General features: G+C 46.4%; 1 protein-coding gene across 4 annotated transcripts in view; it reads right to left on the reverse strand.

Annotated features, from left to right (window-relative positions):
- Positions 1-14,575, reverse strand: part of LOC117417598 (PX domain-containing protein kinase-like protein) — a 60,655-nt gene that overhangs the window by 23,796 nt on the left and 22,284 nt on the right. For all 4 annotated transcript variants that reach the window (XM_034029717.3, XM_034029718.3, XM_034917053.2 and 1 more), the window contains exons 8-14: positions 13,988-14,092; positions 10,341-10,442; positions 9,399-9,560; positions 9,125-9,242; positions 8,496-8,574; positions 7,653-7,701; positions 3,216-3,293 (exon numbers count right to left, since the gene is read on the reverse strand). In XM_034029717.3, the coding sequence (XP_033885608.3) occupies positions 3,216-3,293; positions 7,653-7,701; positions 8,496-8,574; positions 9,125-9,242; positions 9,399-9,560; positions 10,341-10,442; positions 13,988-14,092 (693 nt within the window). The remainder of the gene's footprint in view (positions 1-3,215; positions 3,294-7,652; positions 7,702-8,495; positions 8,575-9,124; positions 9,243-9,398; positions 9,561-10,340; positions 10,443-13,987; positions 14,093-14,575) is intronic.

The raw sequence follows: 14,575 nt of genomic DNA on the forward strand, positions 1-14,575 counted from the left end.
TGAATGGAGTTCCAGCAGCCCTGCTCTGTGTGCTGATGAGAATGTGAATGGAGTTCCAGCAGCCCTGCTCTGTGTGCTGATCTGAATGTGAATGGAGTTCCAGCAGCCCTGCTCTGTGTGCTGATGAGAAAGTGAATGTGAATGGAGTTCCAGCAGCCCTGCTCTGTGTGCTAATGAGAATGTGAATGGAGTTCCAGCAGCCCTGCTCTGTGTGCTGATCTGAATGTGAATGGAGTCCCAGCAGCCCTGCTCTGTGTGCTGATCTGAATGTGAATGGAGTTCCAGCAGCCCTGCTCTGTGTGCTGATCTGAATGTGAATGGAGTTCCAGCAGCCCTGCTCTGTGTGCTGATGAGAATGTGAATGGAGTTCCAGCAGCCCTGCTCTGTGTGCTGATCTGAATGTGAATGGAGTTCCAGCAGCCCTGCTCTGTGTGCTAATGAGAATGTGAATGGAGTTCCAGCAGCCCTGCTCTGTGTGCTGATGAGAATGTGAATATGAATGGAGTTCCAGCAGCCCTGCTCTGTGTGCTCATGTGAATGGAGTTCCAGCAGCCCTGCTCTGTGTGCTGATCTGAATGTGAATGGAGTCCCAGCAGCCCTGCTCTGTGTGCTAATGAGAATGTGAATGGAGTTCCAGCAGCCCTGCTCTGTGTGCTCATGTGAATGGAGTTCCAGCAGCCCTGCTCTGTGTGCTGATCTGAATGTGAATGTGAATGGAGTTCCAGCAGCCCTGCTATGTGTGCTCATGTGAATGGAGTTCCAGCAGCCCTGCTCTGTGTGCTGATCTGAATGTGAATGGAGTTCCAGCAGCCCTGCTCTGTGTGCTCATGTGAATGGAGTTCCAGCAGCCCTGCTCTGTGTGCTGATCTGAATGTGAATGGAGTCCCAGCAGCCCTGCTCTGTGTGCTAATGAGAATGTGAATGGAGTTCCAGCAGCCCTGCTCTGTGTGCTAATGAGAATGTGAATGTGAATGGAGTTCCAGCAGCCCTGCTCTGTGTGCTCATGTGAATGTGAATGGAGTTCCAGCAGCCCTGCTCTGTGTGCTGATGAGAATGTGAATGGAGTCCCAGCAGCCCAGCTCTGTGTGCTAATGAGAATGTGAATGGAGTTCCAGCAGCCCTGCTCTGTGTGCTAATGAGAATGTGAATGGAGTTCCAGCAGCCCTGCTCTGTGTGCTAATGAGAATGTGAATGGAGTTCCAGCAGCCCTGCTCTGTGTGCTAATGAGAATGTGAATGGAGTTCCAGCAGCCCTGCTCTGTGTGCTAATGAGAATGTGAATGGAGTTCCAGCAGCCCTGCTCTGTGTGCTGATGAGAATGTGAATGGAGTTCCAGCAGCCCTGCTCTGTGTGCTAATGAGAATGTGAATGGAGTTCCAGCAGCCCTGCTCAGTGTGCTGATCTGAATGTGAATGGAGTTCCAGCAGCCCTGCTCTGTGTGCTAATGAGAATGTGAATGGAGTTCCAGCAGCCCTGCTCTGTGTGCTGATCTGAATGTGAATGGAGTTCCAGCAGCCCTGCTCTGTGTGCTGATGAGAAAGTGAATGTGAATGGAGTTCCAGCAGCCCTGCTCTGTGTGCTAATGAGAATGTGAATGGAGTTCCAGCAGCCCTGCTCTGTGTGCTAATGAGAATGTGAATGGAGTTCCAGCAGCCCTGCTCTGTGTGCTGATCTGAATGTGAATGGAGTTCCAGCAGCCCTGCTCAGTGTGCTGATCTGAATGTGAATGGAGTTCCAGCAGCCCTGCTCTGTGTGCTAATGAGAATGTGAATGGAGTTCCAGCAGCCCTGCTCTGTGTGCTAATGAGAATGTGAATGGAGTTCCAGCAGCCCTGCTCTGTGTGCTAATGAGAATGTGAATGGAGTTCCAGCAGCCCTGCTCTGTGTGCTGATGAGAATGTGAATGGAGTTCCAGCAGCCCTGCTCTGTGTGCTGATGAGAATGTGAATGGAGTTCCAGCAGGCCTGCTCTGTGTGCTAATGAGAATGTGAATGGAGTTCCAGCAGCCCTGCTCTGTGTGCTGATGAGAATGTGAATGGAGTTCCAGCAGCCCTGCTCTGTGTGCTGATGAGAAAGTGAATGTGAATGGAGTTCCAGCAGCCCTGCTCAGTGTGCTGATCTGAATGTGAATGGAGTTCCAGCAGCCCTGCTCTGTGTGCTGATGAGAAAGTGAATGTGAATGGAGTTCCAGCAGCCCTGCTCTGTGTGCTAATGAGAATGTGAATGGAGTTCCAGCAGCCCTGCTCTGTGTGCTAATGAGAATGTGAATGGAGTTCCAGCAGCCCTGCTCTGTGTGCTAATGAGAATGTGAATGGAGTTCCAGCAGCCCTGCTCAGTGTGCTGATCTGAATGTGAATGGAGTTCCAGCAGCCCTGCTCTGTGTGCTAATGAGAATGTGAATGGAGTTCCAGCAGCCCTGCTCTGTGTGCTAATGAGAATGTGAATGGAGTTCCAGCAGCCCTGCTCTGTGTGCTAATGAGAATGTGAATGGAGTTCCAGCAGCCCTGCTCTGTGTGCTGATCTGAATGTGAATGGAGTTCCAGCAGCCCTGCTCTGTGTGCTGATGAGAATGTGAATGGAGTTCCAGCAGCCCTGCTCTGTGTGCTGATGAGAATGTGAATGGAGTTCCAGCAGCCCTGCTCTGTGTGCTAATGAGAATGTGAATGGAGTTCCAGCAGCCCTGCTCTGTGTGCTAATGAGAATGTGAATGGAGTTCCAGCAGCCCTGCTCTGTGTGTTAATCTGAATGTGAATGGAGTTCCAGCAGCCCTGCTCTGTGTGCTAATGAGAATGTGAATGGAGTCCCAGCAGCCCTGCTCTGTGTGCTAATGAGAATGTGAATGGAGTTCCAGCAGCCCTGCTCTGTGTGCTAATGAGAATGTGAATGGAGTTCCAGCAGCCCTGCTCTGTGTGCTAATGAGAATGTGAATGGAGTTCCAGCAGCCCTGCTCTGTGTGCTAATGAGAATGTGAATGGAGTTCCAGCAGCCCTGCTCTGTGTATTGATAAGCAGGTGTCATTGCTGTGATGTGCTGGCTCCCTTTCACCCCTGGACACGGCCGTCCCACTTTTCCTACTGGGTGGGGGGCACTATATGGTTTGGCCACCCCTACTTTTAAATCTCTATAAAAAAAAAAAAAAAGGCAGCTTTATTTTTTCCTTTGCTACCATTTGCTTTCTAAAAAAAAAAAAAAAAAAGATGTATTAATATCTCCTCACCATTTTCTGTTCTTCCAGCAGTCTCTTTTCCAGGCAGTCGTTTGCGGTTTTCAGGGCCTCCTTTAACTTGGTTGAGATCTGCAGCAGAAACAGAAAAAACCCAATGAAGTGGGGTTTCCTTCTTCAAAAACACACAGAACCAAAACACAAAAACACACGGAACCAAAACACCACAAAAACACACGGAACCAAAACTCAAAAACACACGGAACCAAAACACCACAAAAACACACAGAACCAAAACACAAAAACACACGGAACCAAAACACCACAAAAACACACGGAACCAAAACACAAAAACACACGGAACCAAAACACCACAAAAACACACAGAACCAAAACTCAAAAACACACAGAACCAAAACACCACAAAAACACACGGAACCAAAACACCACAAAAACACACGGAACCAAAACTCAAAAACACACGGAACCAAAACTCAAAAACACACGGAACCAAAACACCACAAAAACACACGGAACCAAAACACCACAAAAACACACGGAACCAAAACACCACAAAAACACACAGAGGTTATTTTCTACTTGCTGTACCATTTTGTTTTAGCACTGCTCCTTTTTCTAGTGTATATTTCAGTGCATATACAGTGCCTTGCGAAAGTATTCGGCCCCCTTGAACTTTGCGACCTTTTGCCACATTTCAGGCTTCAAACATAAAGATATGAAACTGTAATTTTTTGTGAAGAATCAACAACAAGTGGGACACAATCATGAAGTGGAACGAAATTTATTGGATATTTCAAACTTTTTTAACAAATAAAAAACTGAAAAATTGGGCGTGCAAAATTATTCAGCCCCTTTACTTTCAGTGCAGCAAACTCTCTCCAGAAGTTCAGTGAGGATCTCTGAATGATCCAATGTTGACCTAAATGACTAATGATGATAAATAGAATCCACCTGTGTGTAATCAAGTCTCCGTATAAATGCACCTGCACTGTGATAGTCTCAGAGGTCAGTTTAAAGCGCAGAGAGCATCATGAAGAACAAGGAACACACCAGGCAGGTCCGAGATACTGTTGTGGAGAAGTTTAAAGCCGGATTTGGATACAAAAAGATTTCCCAAGCTTTAAACATCCCAAGGAGCACTGTGCAAGCGATAATATTGAAATGGAAGGAGTATCAGACCACTGCAAATCTACCAAGACCTGGCCGTCCCTCTAAACTTTCAGCTCATACAAGGAGAAGACTGATCAGAGATGCAGCCAAGAGGCCCATGATCACTCTGGATGAACTGCAGAGATCTACAGCTGAGGTGGGAGACTCTGTCCATAGGACAACAATCAGTCGTATACTGCACAAATCTGGCCTTTATGGAAGAGTGGCAAGAAGAAAGCCATTTCTTAAAGATATCCATAAAAAGTGTCGTTTACAGTTTGCCACAAGCCACCTGGGAGACACACCAAACATGTGGAAGAAGGTGCTCTGGTCAGATGAAACCAAAATCGAACTTTTTGGCAACAATGCAAAACGTTATGTTTGGCGTAAAAGCAACACAGCTCATCACCCTGAACACACCATCCCCACTGTCAAACATGGTGGTGGCAGCATCATGGTTTGGGCCTGCTTTTCTTCAGCAGGGACAGGGAAGATGGTTAAAATTGATGGGAAGATGGATGGAGCCAAATACAGGACCATTCTGGAAGAAAACCTGATGGAGTCTGCAAAAGACCTGAGACTGGGACGGAGATTTGTCTTCCAACAAGACAATGATCCAAAACATAAAGCAAAATCTACAATGGAATGGTTCACAAATAAACATATCCAGGTGTTAGAATGGCCAAGTCAAAGTCCAGACCTGAATCCAATCGAGAATCTGTGGAAAGAACTGAAAACTGCTGTTCACAAATGCTCTCCATCCAACCTCACTGAGCTCGAGCTGTTTTGCAAGGAGGAATGGGCAAAAATTTCAGTCTCTCGATGTGCAAAACTGATAGAGACATACCCCAAGCGACTTACAGCTGTAATCGCAGCAAAAGGTGGCGCTACAAAGTATTAACTTAAGGGGGCTGAATAATTTTGCACGCCCAATTTTTCAGTTTTTTATTTGTTAAAAAAGTTTGAAATATCCAATAAATTTCGTTCCACTTCATGATTGTGTCCCAATTGTTTTTGATTCTTCACAAAAAATTACAGTTTCATATCTTTATGTTTGAAGCCTGAAATGTGGCAAAAGGTCGCAAAGTTCAAGGGGGCCGAATACTTTCGCAAGGCACTGTATGTCTGTAATGCATTTATTTATTTATGTATTTATTACTTTTTACATTTTTATTTCCAGAGAATTTTGACACATTTGGGGCTACCCTGTTAAACCCTCGTCTCACTTTGACAGGAAGGGGTGGTCAGACCTTGTTCTGGTATTTGTTCTCATTCAGGTCGGCTTTGAGTAATGTTAACTGCCTGCACAAGCCGATTAAGATTTCGGCTTTCTAAAAATGTCAGTGGACGGTCCTCAAGGCAATGGGGCTGACCCGATCCTGATGGGGTCGTAGTTCAGCTTGGGATCATGCCCGCGTGTTTGACTCATTTTTCCGCTGGTTTGGTATAATTTTCGATTGTGTTTATACAGGATTTGCTAACACAATTGAACCGTAAGTATTATTTTGGCGGATAAAACTGCTTAAATGCTCATTTCTTACTCATTTCGAACCGCAGAAAATTCTGTATGAAATGTGATCCGCCAGCGGATAAAACTGAGGATCACGTTAGAAAATAGGCAGATATTTTTTAACGGATTAACAGGTGGAAAAATTCTGCGGATTTTGCCATTTCCACCGAAAATGAAACTCCTTTTGAAAATCAGGCCCATTGCCTCAGATTTGGAACGGTTATAGACCATGCTGAAATATCTGCTTGTAGGTATTTCCTGGAAAATGTTATCAGATTAATACAAAACTAAATTAACAACAAACTGTGGAAGAATGCAGCAAACAGACGCTTTGGAATCATTTATTTGTATCCGTTAAACTTCCAGACCAGGAAAGGCGCTGTGTAAGGTGGGTAGTATGCTTCCTCCTAGACTGGCAGACTCGACGGTAGGCAGAAACCGGAAGTCGGCCATCTTTGGGGGGGGCGCAATTCTGTCTGTACGCAGAATGACCTCAGGCTGACCGAGGGGAGGAGTTCTGGTAGTACAAAGGGGAAGCACACAGGTGAATACACCCCCTGACGCTGAATGACTAACCAAGCCGGAGCGCTGTGTTGTGTTTTGTTTTGGAAATCACTGTTTTGCAGAGTCCTGAGAGCTGGAGAGCTGCTGCCAGAGAGCCAACATCACCACCCACTGCATGGGAACCAGACAGGACAGCACAGCACAGCACAGCACAGCTTAAATATGCATCATGCACTTACACACTAATATATGTATGGTTTTTTTTTGTTTTGTTTTTTAAATCATTACACAAAAAAGACCCGGGTATTTTTCACGACGGGTACCCGGTTCCAGATTTTCTACCCGTGCCAACCTGTAATTAATACTTTAGTTACGTTTATATTAGGCTAGCTATCTGATTCATTATTAACATGAATGTATTCAAAAATGTATTTATACTTATACTATACTTTGTTAAAAAAATGTGCATTGATTCAAATGGCATCATTAGGAGAACGGCACATTTTCATCTAAATCGATTCAACCCTAATAATCCTGAAGAACAGGATCTCCCGTATTGTATGTATTGAGTTATTCTGAGTTATTCTAATGCAAAAAGAACCTGACTAATTTGTCAAAACTAATTTTTTGGCGATTCTGTAACTACCGCGCCATTATAATGAAGACCCATATGCTTCAACACTACATCACCCTGCTGAGCCTGTGGGCAGAGACAGAATCACACTATCCGAGGTGTTGTCAGACCCCGATGTCCGATGTCTTTCAGAAGTGTGAAATCAGGGAAAGCACTGGGAGAGATTCAATGTCACTTTCAGCACAGGTTTTTGCTCAGTGAGCCCACTCCCCAGTTATCCGGTAGGTTTACACACCTTTGTCAAGGGAAGGTGTGTTTGAAAACCAGCAGTGGAGATGCTTGTAGGCTTTTGAAGTCATGGTAACTACACTCACTTATTTCTATTGAAATATATTAATGTGCTTGTGATGTCATTCACTACATAGTTAATGATGTAACAATCTACTATTCATTTCTATTTAAACTTTCAGGCACCGTAGTATTCAGTCCATTCATCCATTTATTTTCCTTTATTCTCTGTATTGTATTTCTTCTAAAACTACAACTTGTAGGCCATTCCTGTTGGTTTGTTTCTGTTTGATAGGTGATTCTTGTTCTTTATATAACAGTCTCTCTTAGGCATTTTGTTTAGTTACATTTAAAAATGTAAAATTTCAATTTCCTGAGCAGTTTCACTTATTGAATAATTGACTATAAGGCCCAATGTTGACTTTGGATAAGACATGCTCCTCACCTTGAACTGAGGCTTCTCTGAACTGAGCAGCAAAACATCGCTGAACAACCTTTAAAAGAAACAACAAGGGCAGTGTGAGAACAGTCCTGGACAGTGCAGTACATACTCATGGAGTAGCTTTAATCAAATCAGCTCAAAAAATGGTAGTGTGTGTTTTAAACATGAAACATTCAAACCCAGAGTGGTGGATGCTCTATACCTGATGTGTGGCAAATTAAAGCCAATGCTGCTGATCAAAAATAAAAATCAAGAACATTCACACTTAGGGGTAGCTGTACTTTAGTGTTGTGCCTGTCGCAATATTCACAAATGAGTCAGAAGTCTAGGGTGAAATGTTCTAAACGATGTTATCAGCGACTTTTTAGGGAATGCTGTGCGACAGCTGTTTTTCTTTGCAGTTCAACCTTAGATGAATATGTAATTATGAGCGTTCCTGCATAAATTTGCAAAAAGGGACGAGATATTGCAACTGAGAGTTCTCAAAAATTATAATGATATGTACTAAAGCTGTCGACAATTGCGATACTTACAATTGCATCAGTTTGTTAAGAACTTTTGAAAGCACGTTTTAAACAGTCACAATTGTTGCTGGCATTTCCCAGTCCACTTTTTCTCGTGTGTTGCCAGTTGTGCTCAATGCATTTTTGAGGAGAACACCCAAGTCCCTAATTTTCACTAAAGTCTGGGTGTACTTACAAGCCTCAAACATGTAAAACATTTTGACATTTTCTAGAACAATGTGTCTAATACACTGCAATCGACAATGAATTTACAGCCTGCTGTTTGGCCAGGGGAGTTTTCTTCCAGATTAACTGGATCTCAGATCAGACAGGGTTTACTCACGGAGTTTGTAAGAGCTGAGTCACTGTGGGCATTCCAGTTCTGCAGGCTTCAGTGGAGAGGATGGACTGGAGGACAGATGCTGAAAGACAAGTTACATGAAGGATGTTTGTTAAAATAAGTTTAAAATATAATTTAATATCATTGCTGCTGTGAATCGTCCGAGTTGCTGCTGTGCTGTTACTTTTGGAGTAATATAAGAACATAAACTTTACAAAATGAGAGAAGGCCATTTGGTGCAGAGTCCCTTCACAAAAACGGGTGCAGAGTCCCTTCACAAAAACGGGTGCAGAGTCCCTTCACAAAAACGGGTGCAGAGTCCCTTCACAAACGCATGTGAGCGCTTCTTGAAATAGAAATCTGGGACACATACTTATTTAGCTACACATCTTTTTACTGAAGTCAGTTCAGTAAATAAACACCAGGCGGTTTTGAGAACTCTTTTTGTCTTTGTGATCATGACGATGGTTGTATTTGCAGGGAGAGGCAGGTAAGGCACCTCCACACTTTGCTTAGATGCTTGGTGCAGTTCCATTCCAAGTGAAGTCAACTTTGCTGGTTTCACATTTGTCACGGGCAGGGTCTGTCATAATGAATGTAACAGAAGGAGCACAGCAAGCACTTTTACTCACTGATGGAAGTGGAGGGAGCAGGAGGGAAATGGTCCACTGGGACAGCGTCTGGAGGTCTCCCGTAGGTCATTTCATACAGTAAGTGTCCAAACGAGTACACATCGATACTCTCAGTTGTCTGAAAAAGACAATGTGGGTCTTGTCAGGATTAGCAAAACACAAACATGCTTTTGAAAGCACTGCTCACTCAGGTTCTCTTCAATTGTACACGTTTCTGGTATTAAGAAATGTTTTAGTAAACCGCGCAGAACATGTGTGGCACCACACTGCTTACACTGATCTTCCTGAAGTGCGTGAAGTAGGCCCGGTAGTAGGAAGGCAGTCCCAGCAGGGAGTTCTCCAGGTCCAGTAGCTTGCAGCTGTCCCCGTCCAGCAGCACATTGGAGGAGTGCAGGTGACCGTATGGGATCCCTTTGTCCTGAAGGAACTTTAGAACCTACATCAAGCACAAAAACACCAGGGTTACACACCTTCCAGGTCTAGAGCATATGACATAACAATGGGAATAGTGTATCAGGCCTCCATGGGCTGCCAGGCCAGCACTGTGTTTAAAATTCTTCTGGAGGAGTATGTGACCACTACTCAATGATTACTACTACAAACTCCTTTAGGAAAGCCAGGAATGAAAATCTGCAGCACTGCACTGTAAGAATGCAGGCTACACTGCACTGTACTGTAAGAATACAGGCTGTACTGCATTGCACTGTACTGTAAGAATGCAGGCTGCACTGCACTGTACTGTAAGAATGCAGGCTGCGCTGCACTCTAAGAAAGCAGGTTGCACTGCGCTGCACTGTAAGAATGCAGGCTGCGCTGCACTGCACTAAGAATGCAGGCTGCACTGCACTGCACTAAGAATGCAGGCTGCACTGCACTGCACTAAGAATGCAGGCTGCACTGCACTGCAAGAATGCAGGCTGCACTGCACTGCAAGAATGCAGGCTGCACTGCACTGCACTGTACTGTACAAATGCAGGCTGCACTGCACTGTAAGAATGCAGGCTGCACTGTACTCTAAGAATGCAGACTACACTGCACTGTAAGAATGCAGGTTGCACTGTAAGAATGCAGGTTGCACTGTACTGTAAGAATGCAGGTTGCACTGCACTGTAATAATGCAGGCTACACTGCACTAAGAATGCAAGTTGCACTGTATTGTAAGAATGCAGGCTGCACTGCACTGTAAGAATGCAGGCTGCACTGCACTGTACTGTACCTCTAGAATTTGCCGTCCGAACGTCCTAATCTGCTGAAGGTCAAGGCCCTGGATCTTCTTGGGACTGCAGTACTTCTTTAAGAAGGGGTCTTTGGGCTTAGCCTTTAAAGCAAGACAAGACTTTATTTGTAACAACACAAATTTAGAATATGGTCTTAGCAATAGGATCTGCCAGTTTACAAATCTTACAGAAAGGGTTTGGCTACCTGCTGTATTGCTGGTTTTACTTCATGGAGCGCTGTTCTTACGGTTGCACAATCCCTACTGACAGTGCGCACTCAAAATATCAACAACAGCCAGGAGGCAGACAGCCCAGTTTGTCTCCCAGTTACCCTGAGTGCAGCAGCTAGGAGCAGAAGCCCCCTGGCCACAGCTCCGTTACTGACAGAGTTACCACACAGTTCACTGGAGGAATTGCATTACAGCTTCACTATTGTGGCATTGCAAGTGTCTGCTTTCTATGTGGTGCCACAACATATAGTCTTAGGTTAAATTACAAAACAAACCAAATGAACAGAAAGGACCAACACTGGCTACAGCTGACACTCAGGATTCTGTTCATTTGGCTGTTCCAAGGGTTCAAACACATAAGGGAAGATTTTCTTTAGCACATCAACTCCCCAAGACGTGGCACTATTTCCTATAACCTTTCTTTCTCTGGTTTTAGAGATCGTATTTGTGAATTGCTTTGAACTTCTTATCAATGCTTCTCCTTCAGTCCCCATTAATATACACGTCCATCTTACTTTCCTTCAATCCCCATGTGACAGGATTGGCAGAGGTTGAGACTCAGAGACAGTTTGAAGTTCAAAATAAAGCTTTTTAATAAACAAAAATAATCAAATAAATAGGCACAAGGGCCAAACAAAAAGGTTTCCAATCACCAAAAAAAAAACACACAAAACAAAACTTACAAAAATATGACTTCCAGGCTGGGCCTTGCCTTCACTGGTTTGCCACATGAACAAAAACAGCACACACAGAAAAACACTTGCTTCTTCTCCTTCCAGAACTCTCCTCTTAACCAGGGCCTCTCCCCTGGCTTTTATCCCCTGTGGCTGGAGCCCAATTAATCAATAATTGCTGATTATTCAATTAGGGCTCCAGCCACATTCTCACATTTTCCTGGCAGGGAGGAATTTTAACCCCCTCTCTGCCAGTCCCAACCACGTTCATAAAGACGGGGCAGTCCCCCGTCACATATCCCCCCCTTGTGCCAAGCACAACATGGCCTAACGGCGGGAACGGCGGCCCGTCTCCCTTTGCTGGCGGAGGCGGGAACAACGGCTCGGCTCCCTCTGCTGGCAGAGGCGGGAACAGCGACGCTGGTCCTTCCGGCGACGCTGGACCCTCTGGACCCCCTGGCGATGCGGGACCCCCTGGCCCCTCTGGCGATGCTGGACCCTCTGAACCCCCTGGCGGCGTGGACAGGCAGGCAACCCCAGGCGATGGAGGGAGAGACAGCTCCGGCTGTTCCCCCTCTGCTGGCGGTGGAGGGAGAGACAGCTCCGGCTGTTCCCCCTCTGCTGACGGTGGAGGTGGGAACAGCCTGTATTCTTCCTCTGCGGGTCCCTTCAGCCCTGGGCCTGTGGGCTTCCCCTTCTCGGCCCGTGGACGCACCGACTCTCCCGCTCAGGCCGTGGACGCACCGACTCCTCCCGCTCGGGCCGTGGACGCACCGACTCCTCCCGCTCGGGCCGTGGACGCACCGACTCCTCCCGCTCGGGCCGTGGACGCACCGACTCCTCCCGCTCGGGCCGTGGACGCACCGACTCCTCCCGCTCGGGCTCCTCCCTCTCGGGCTGTGGACGTTCGGGCTCCTCCGTCTCGGGCTGTGGACGTTCAGGCTCCTCCCTCTCGGGCTGTGGACGTTCGGGCTCCTCCCTCTCGGGCTGTGGACGTTTGGGTTCCCCCTCTCTGGGCGACGGCAGCGGCTCCCCCTCTCTGGGTGACGGCAGCTGCTCCCATTCTGGCTCTCGGGACGGCGGCTCCTCCCCTTCTGGCTCTCGGGACGGCGGCTCCTCCCCTTCTGGCTCTCGGGACGGCGGCTCCTCCCCTTCTGGCTCTCGGGACGAGAGCTCCACCTTCTTTATTGGAATGACTGGGGCCTCTCCCATATCTACCGCCAGGTAGTTAACGACCATCAGGGCCAGCTCTGCAAAGGACGCCGGGTGATGCTGTTCCTCCCACTTTTCCCACCTCCCCCCATCTCGACGCCACAGCGTGTTGATAAATATGGGGAGGTCGTGGAAGAGGTCCGCCTCAGGGTGCATCAACCATCGCATATTTCCTGGGATGGTGGTGAAGGCGGTGATGTTGGAAGTGGTGGGGTAGCTGCCGAGGACGGGGTTTGCAGCTGCTCCTGGTCCAGATTGTGGGGGCATCCTGCCCAGCTGTGGCCATCCGCCTCACAGCGCCCACACCAGTCAGCTGGTGGCCCATCTGGACAGGACCTCCACCGATGATCCACCTTCCCGCACCAAGAGCACCAGGGAAAAAGGCTGGCTGGGTCCTCCAGCTGGGGTGGCAGTTGTTGCAGCAGCTTAAATTTCTTCAGCTGCTGCATCTCCTGCCTTTGCCACTGTCTGCTCTTCTTCCCCATTTAAAAAAAAAAAAAAAAAAAAAAACCTCACAAATTTTTTTTAAAAAAAATTACTGCTCTGAGCCTCCAGGTGGCGCTATCCCGTTTCTGACACCAAATGTGACAGGATTGGCAGAGGTTGAGACTCAGAACAGTTTGAAGTTCAAAATAAAGCTTTTTAATAAACAAAAATAATCAAATAAATAGGCACAAGGGCCAAACAAAAAGGTTTCCAATCACCCAAAAAAAACACACAAAACAAAACTTACAAAAATATGACTCCCAGGCTGGGCCTTGCCTTCACTGGTTTGCCACATGAACAAAAACAGCACACACAGAAAAACACTTGCTTCTTCTCCTTCCAGAACTCTCCTCTTAGCCAGGGCCTCTCCCCTGGCTTTTATCCCCTGTGGCTGGAGCTCAATTAATCAATAATTGCTGATTATTCAATTAGGGCTCCAGCCACATTGTCACATGTTTTCCTGGCAGGGAGGAATTTTAACCCCCTCCCTGCCAGTCCCAACTACGTTCATAAAGACGGGGCAGTCCCCCGTCACACCCCATTAATATACACGTCCATCTTACTTTCCTTCAGTCCCCATTAATATACACGTCCATCTTACTTTCCTTCAGTCCCCATTAATATACACGTCCATCTTACTTTCCTTCAGTCCCCATTAATATACACGTCCATCTTACTTTCCTTCAGTCCCCATTAATATACACGTCCATCTTACTTTCCTTCAATCCCCATTAATATACACGTCCATCTTACTTTTCTTCAATCCCGATTAATCCTGTTAACTAAAAGGAGAAATCCAAGATCAGCAGCAGCTTATCCCCTAGGAGGAAACATCTAAACCAGCTGTGTTTCTACTACTTTCTGCAGCTCTACCCATCTAAAGGAACTCTGCCATCCATGTTTTAAAAGCCCCCAGCTTACACTGAACCATGCTGAACCCCTCAGTTTTGTATTGTGGGGCTGAAGGAGCATGCATAGAGTAGTTCTTGAAAATCCTGTTTCCCTGTATCCTATGCACTCAGAGACAGAGGGAATGTCCCATACCTTACAGATGTGATCCCTTAGTGTTCCCTTCTCATTGAACATTCTGATCACTAGGGCTGAGGACTCGCTGGCTGAAGCAAAGGTGACGGGGTAAATGTAGGGATGCTGGAAGAAACAAGTATGTCAGTAACACACCCCAATACACAATTACATTTATTAACAGCAGAGTCGGTCAAGTGAGAAAAGGAGATCACCAGGACCTGCATCCACTGTATGCATGTGTAGAAATGTAACCACATTTCAATTGAAAGCAGGCCTTGCAGCCGACATGGGGTTTGCAAGCTAGTGTCCTGGGCTGGGAATGTGCTGGAAAGAGACAGCCCTGCAGGGTCACCTCCGAACACTGCCACTAACATGAACGGACGTACCAATCTGATTCTACCAAATCTGTCATCACTCAGTCATTACTGACTAAGATCACAAGCCTACTGGAGTTGTTTGATTCCAAAGGTAAACTGCAGCCGGTGCAAAGTAATTCACTTACTTGCACCTTGGACTTGAAAAAACTCTTCAATTGAACAGCACACCTCAACTACCTGAACTGTGTACCTGACTATGACCAGTATTAGCATTGCATTGTCGCAGCCA

Source organism: Acipenser ruthenus, chromosome 25 (genome assembly GCF_902713425.1).
Source record: "Acipenser ruthenus chromosome 25, fAciRut3.2 maternal haplotype, whole genome shotgun sequence".
Classification (NCBI taxonomy): Eukaryota; Metazoa; Chordata; class Actinopteri; order Acipenseriformes; family Acipenseridae; genus Acipenser; species Acipenser ruthenus.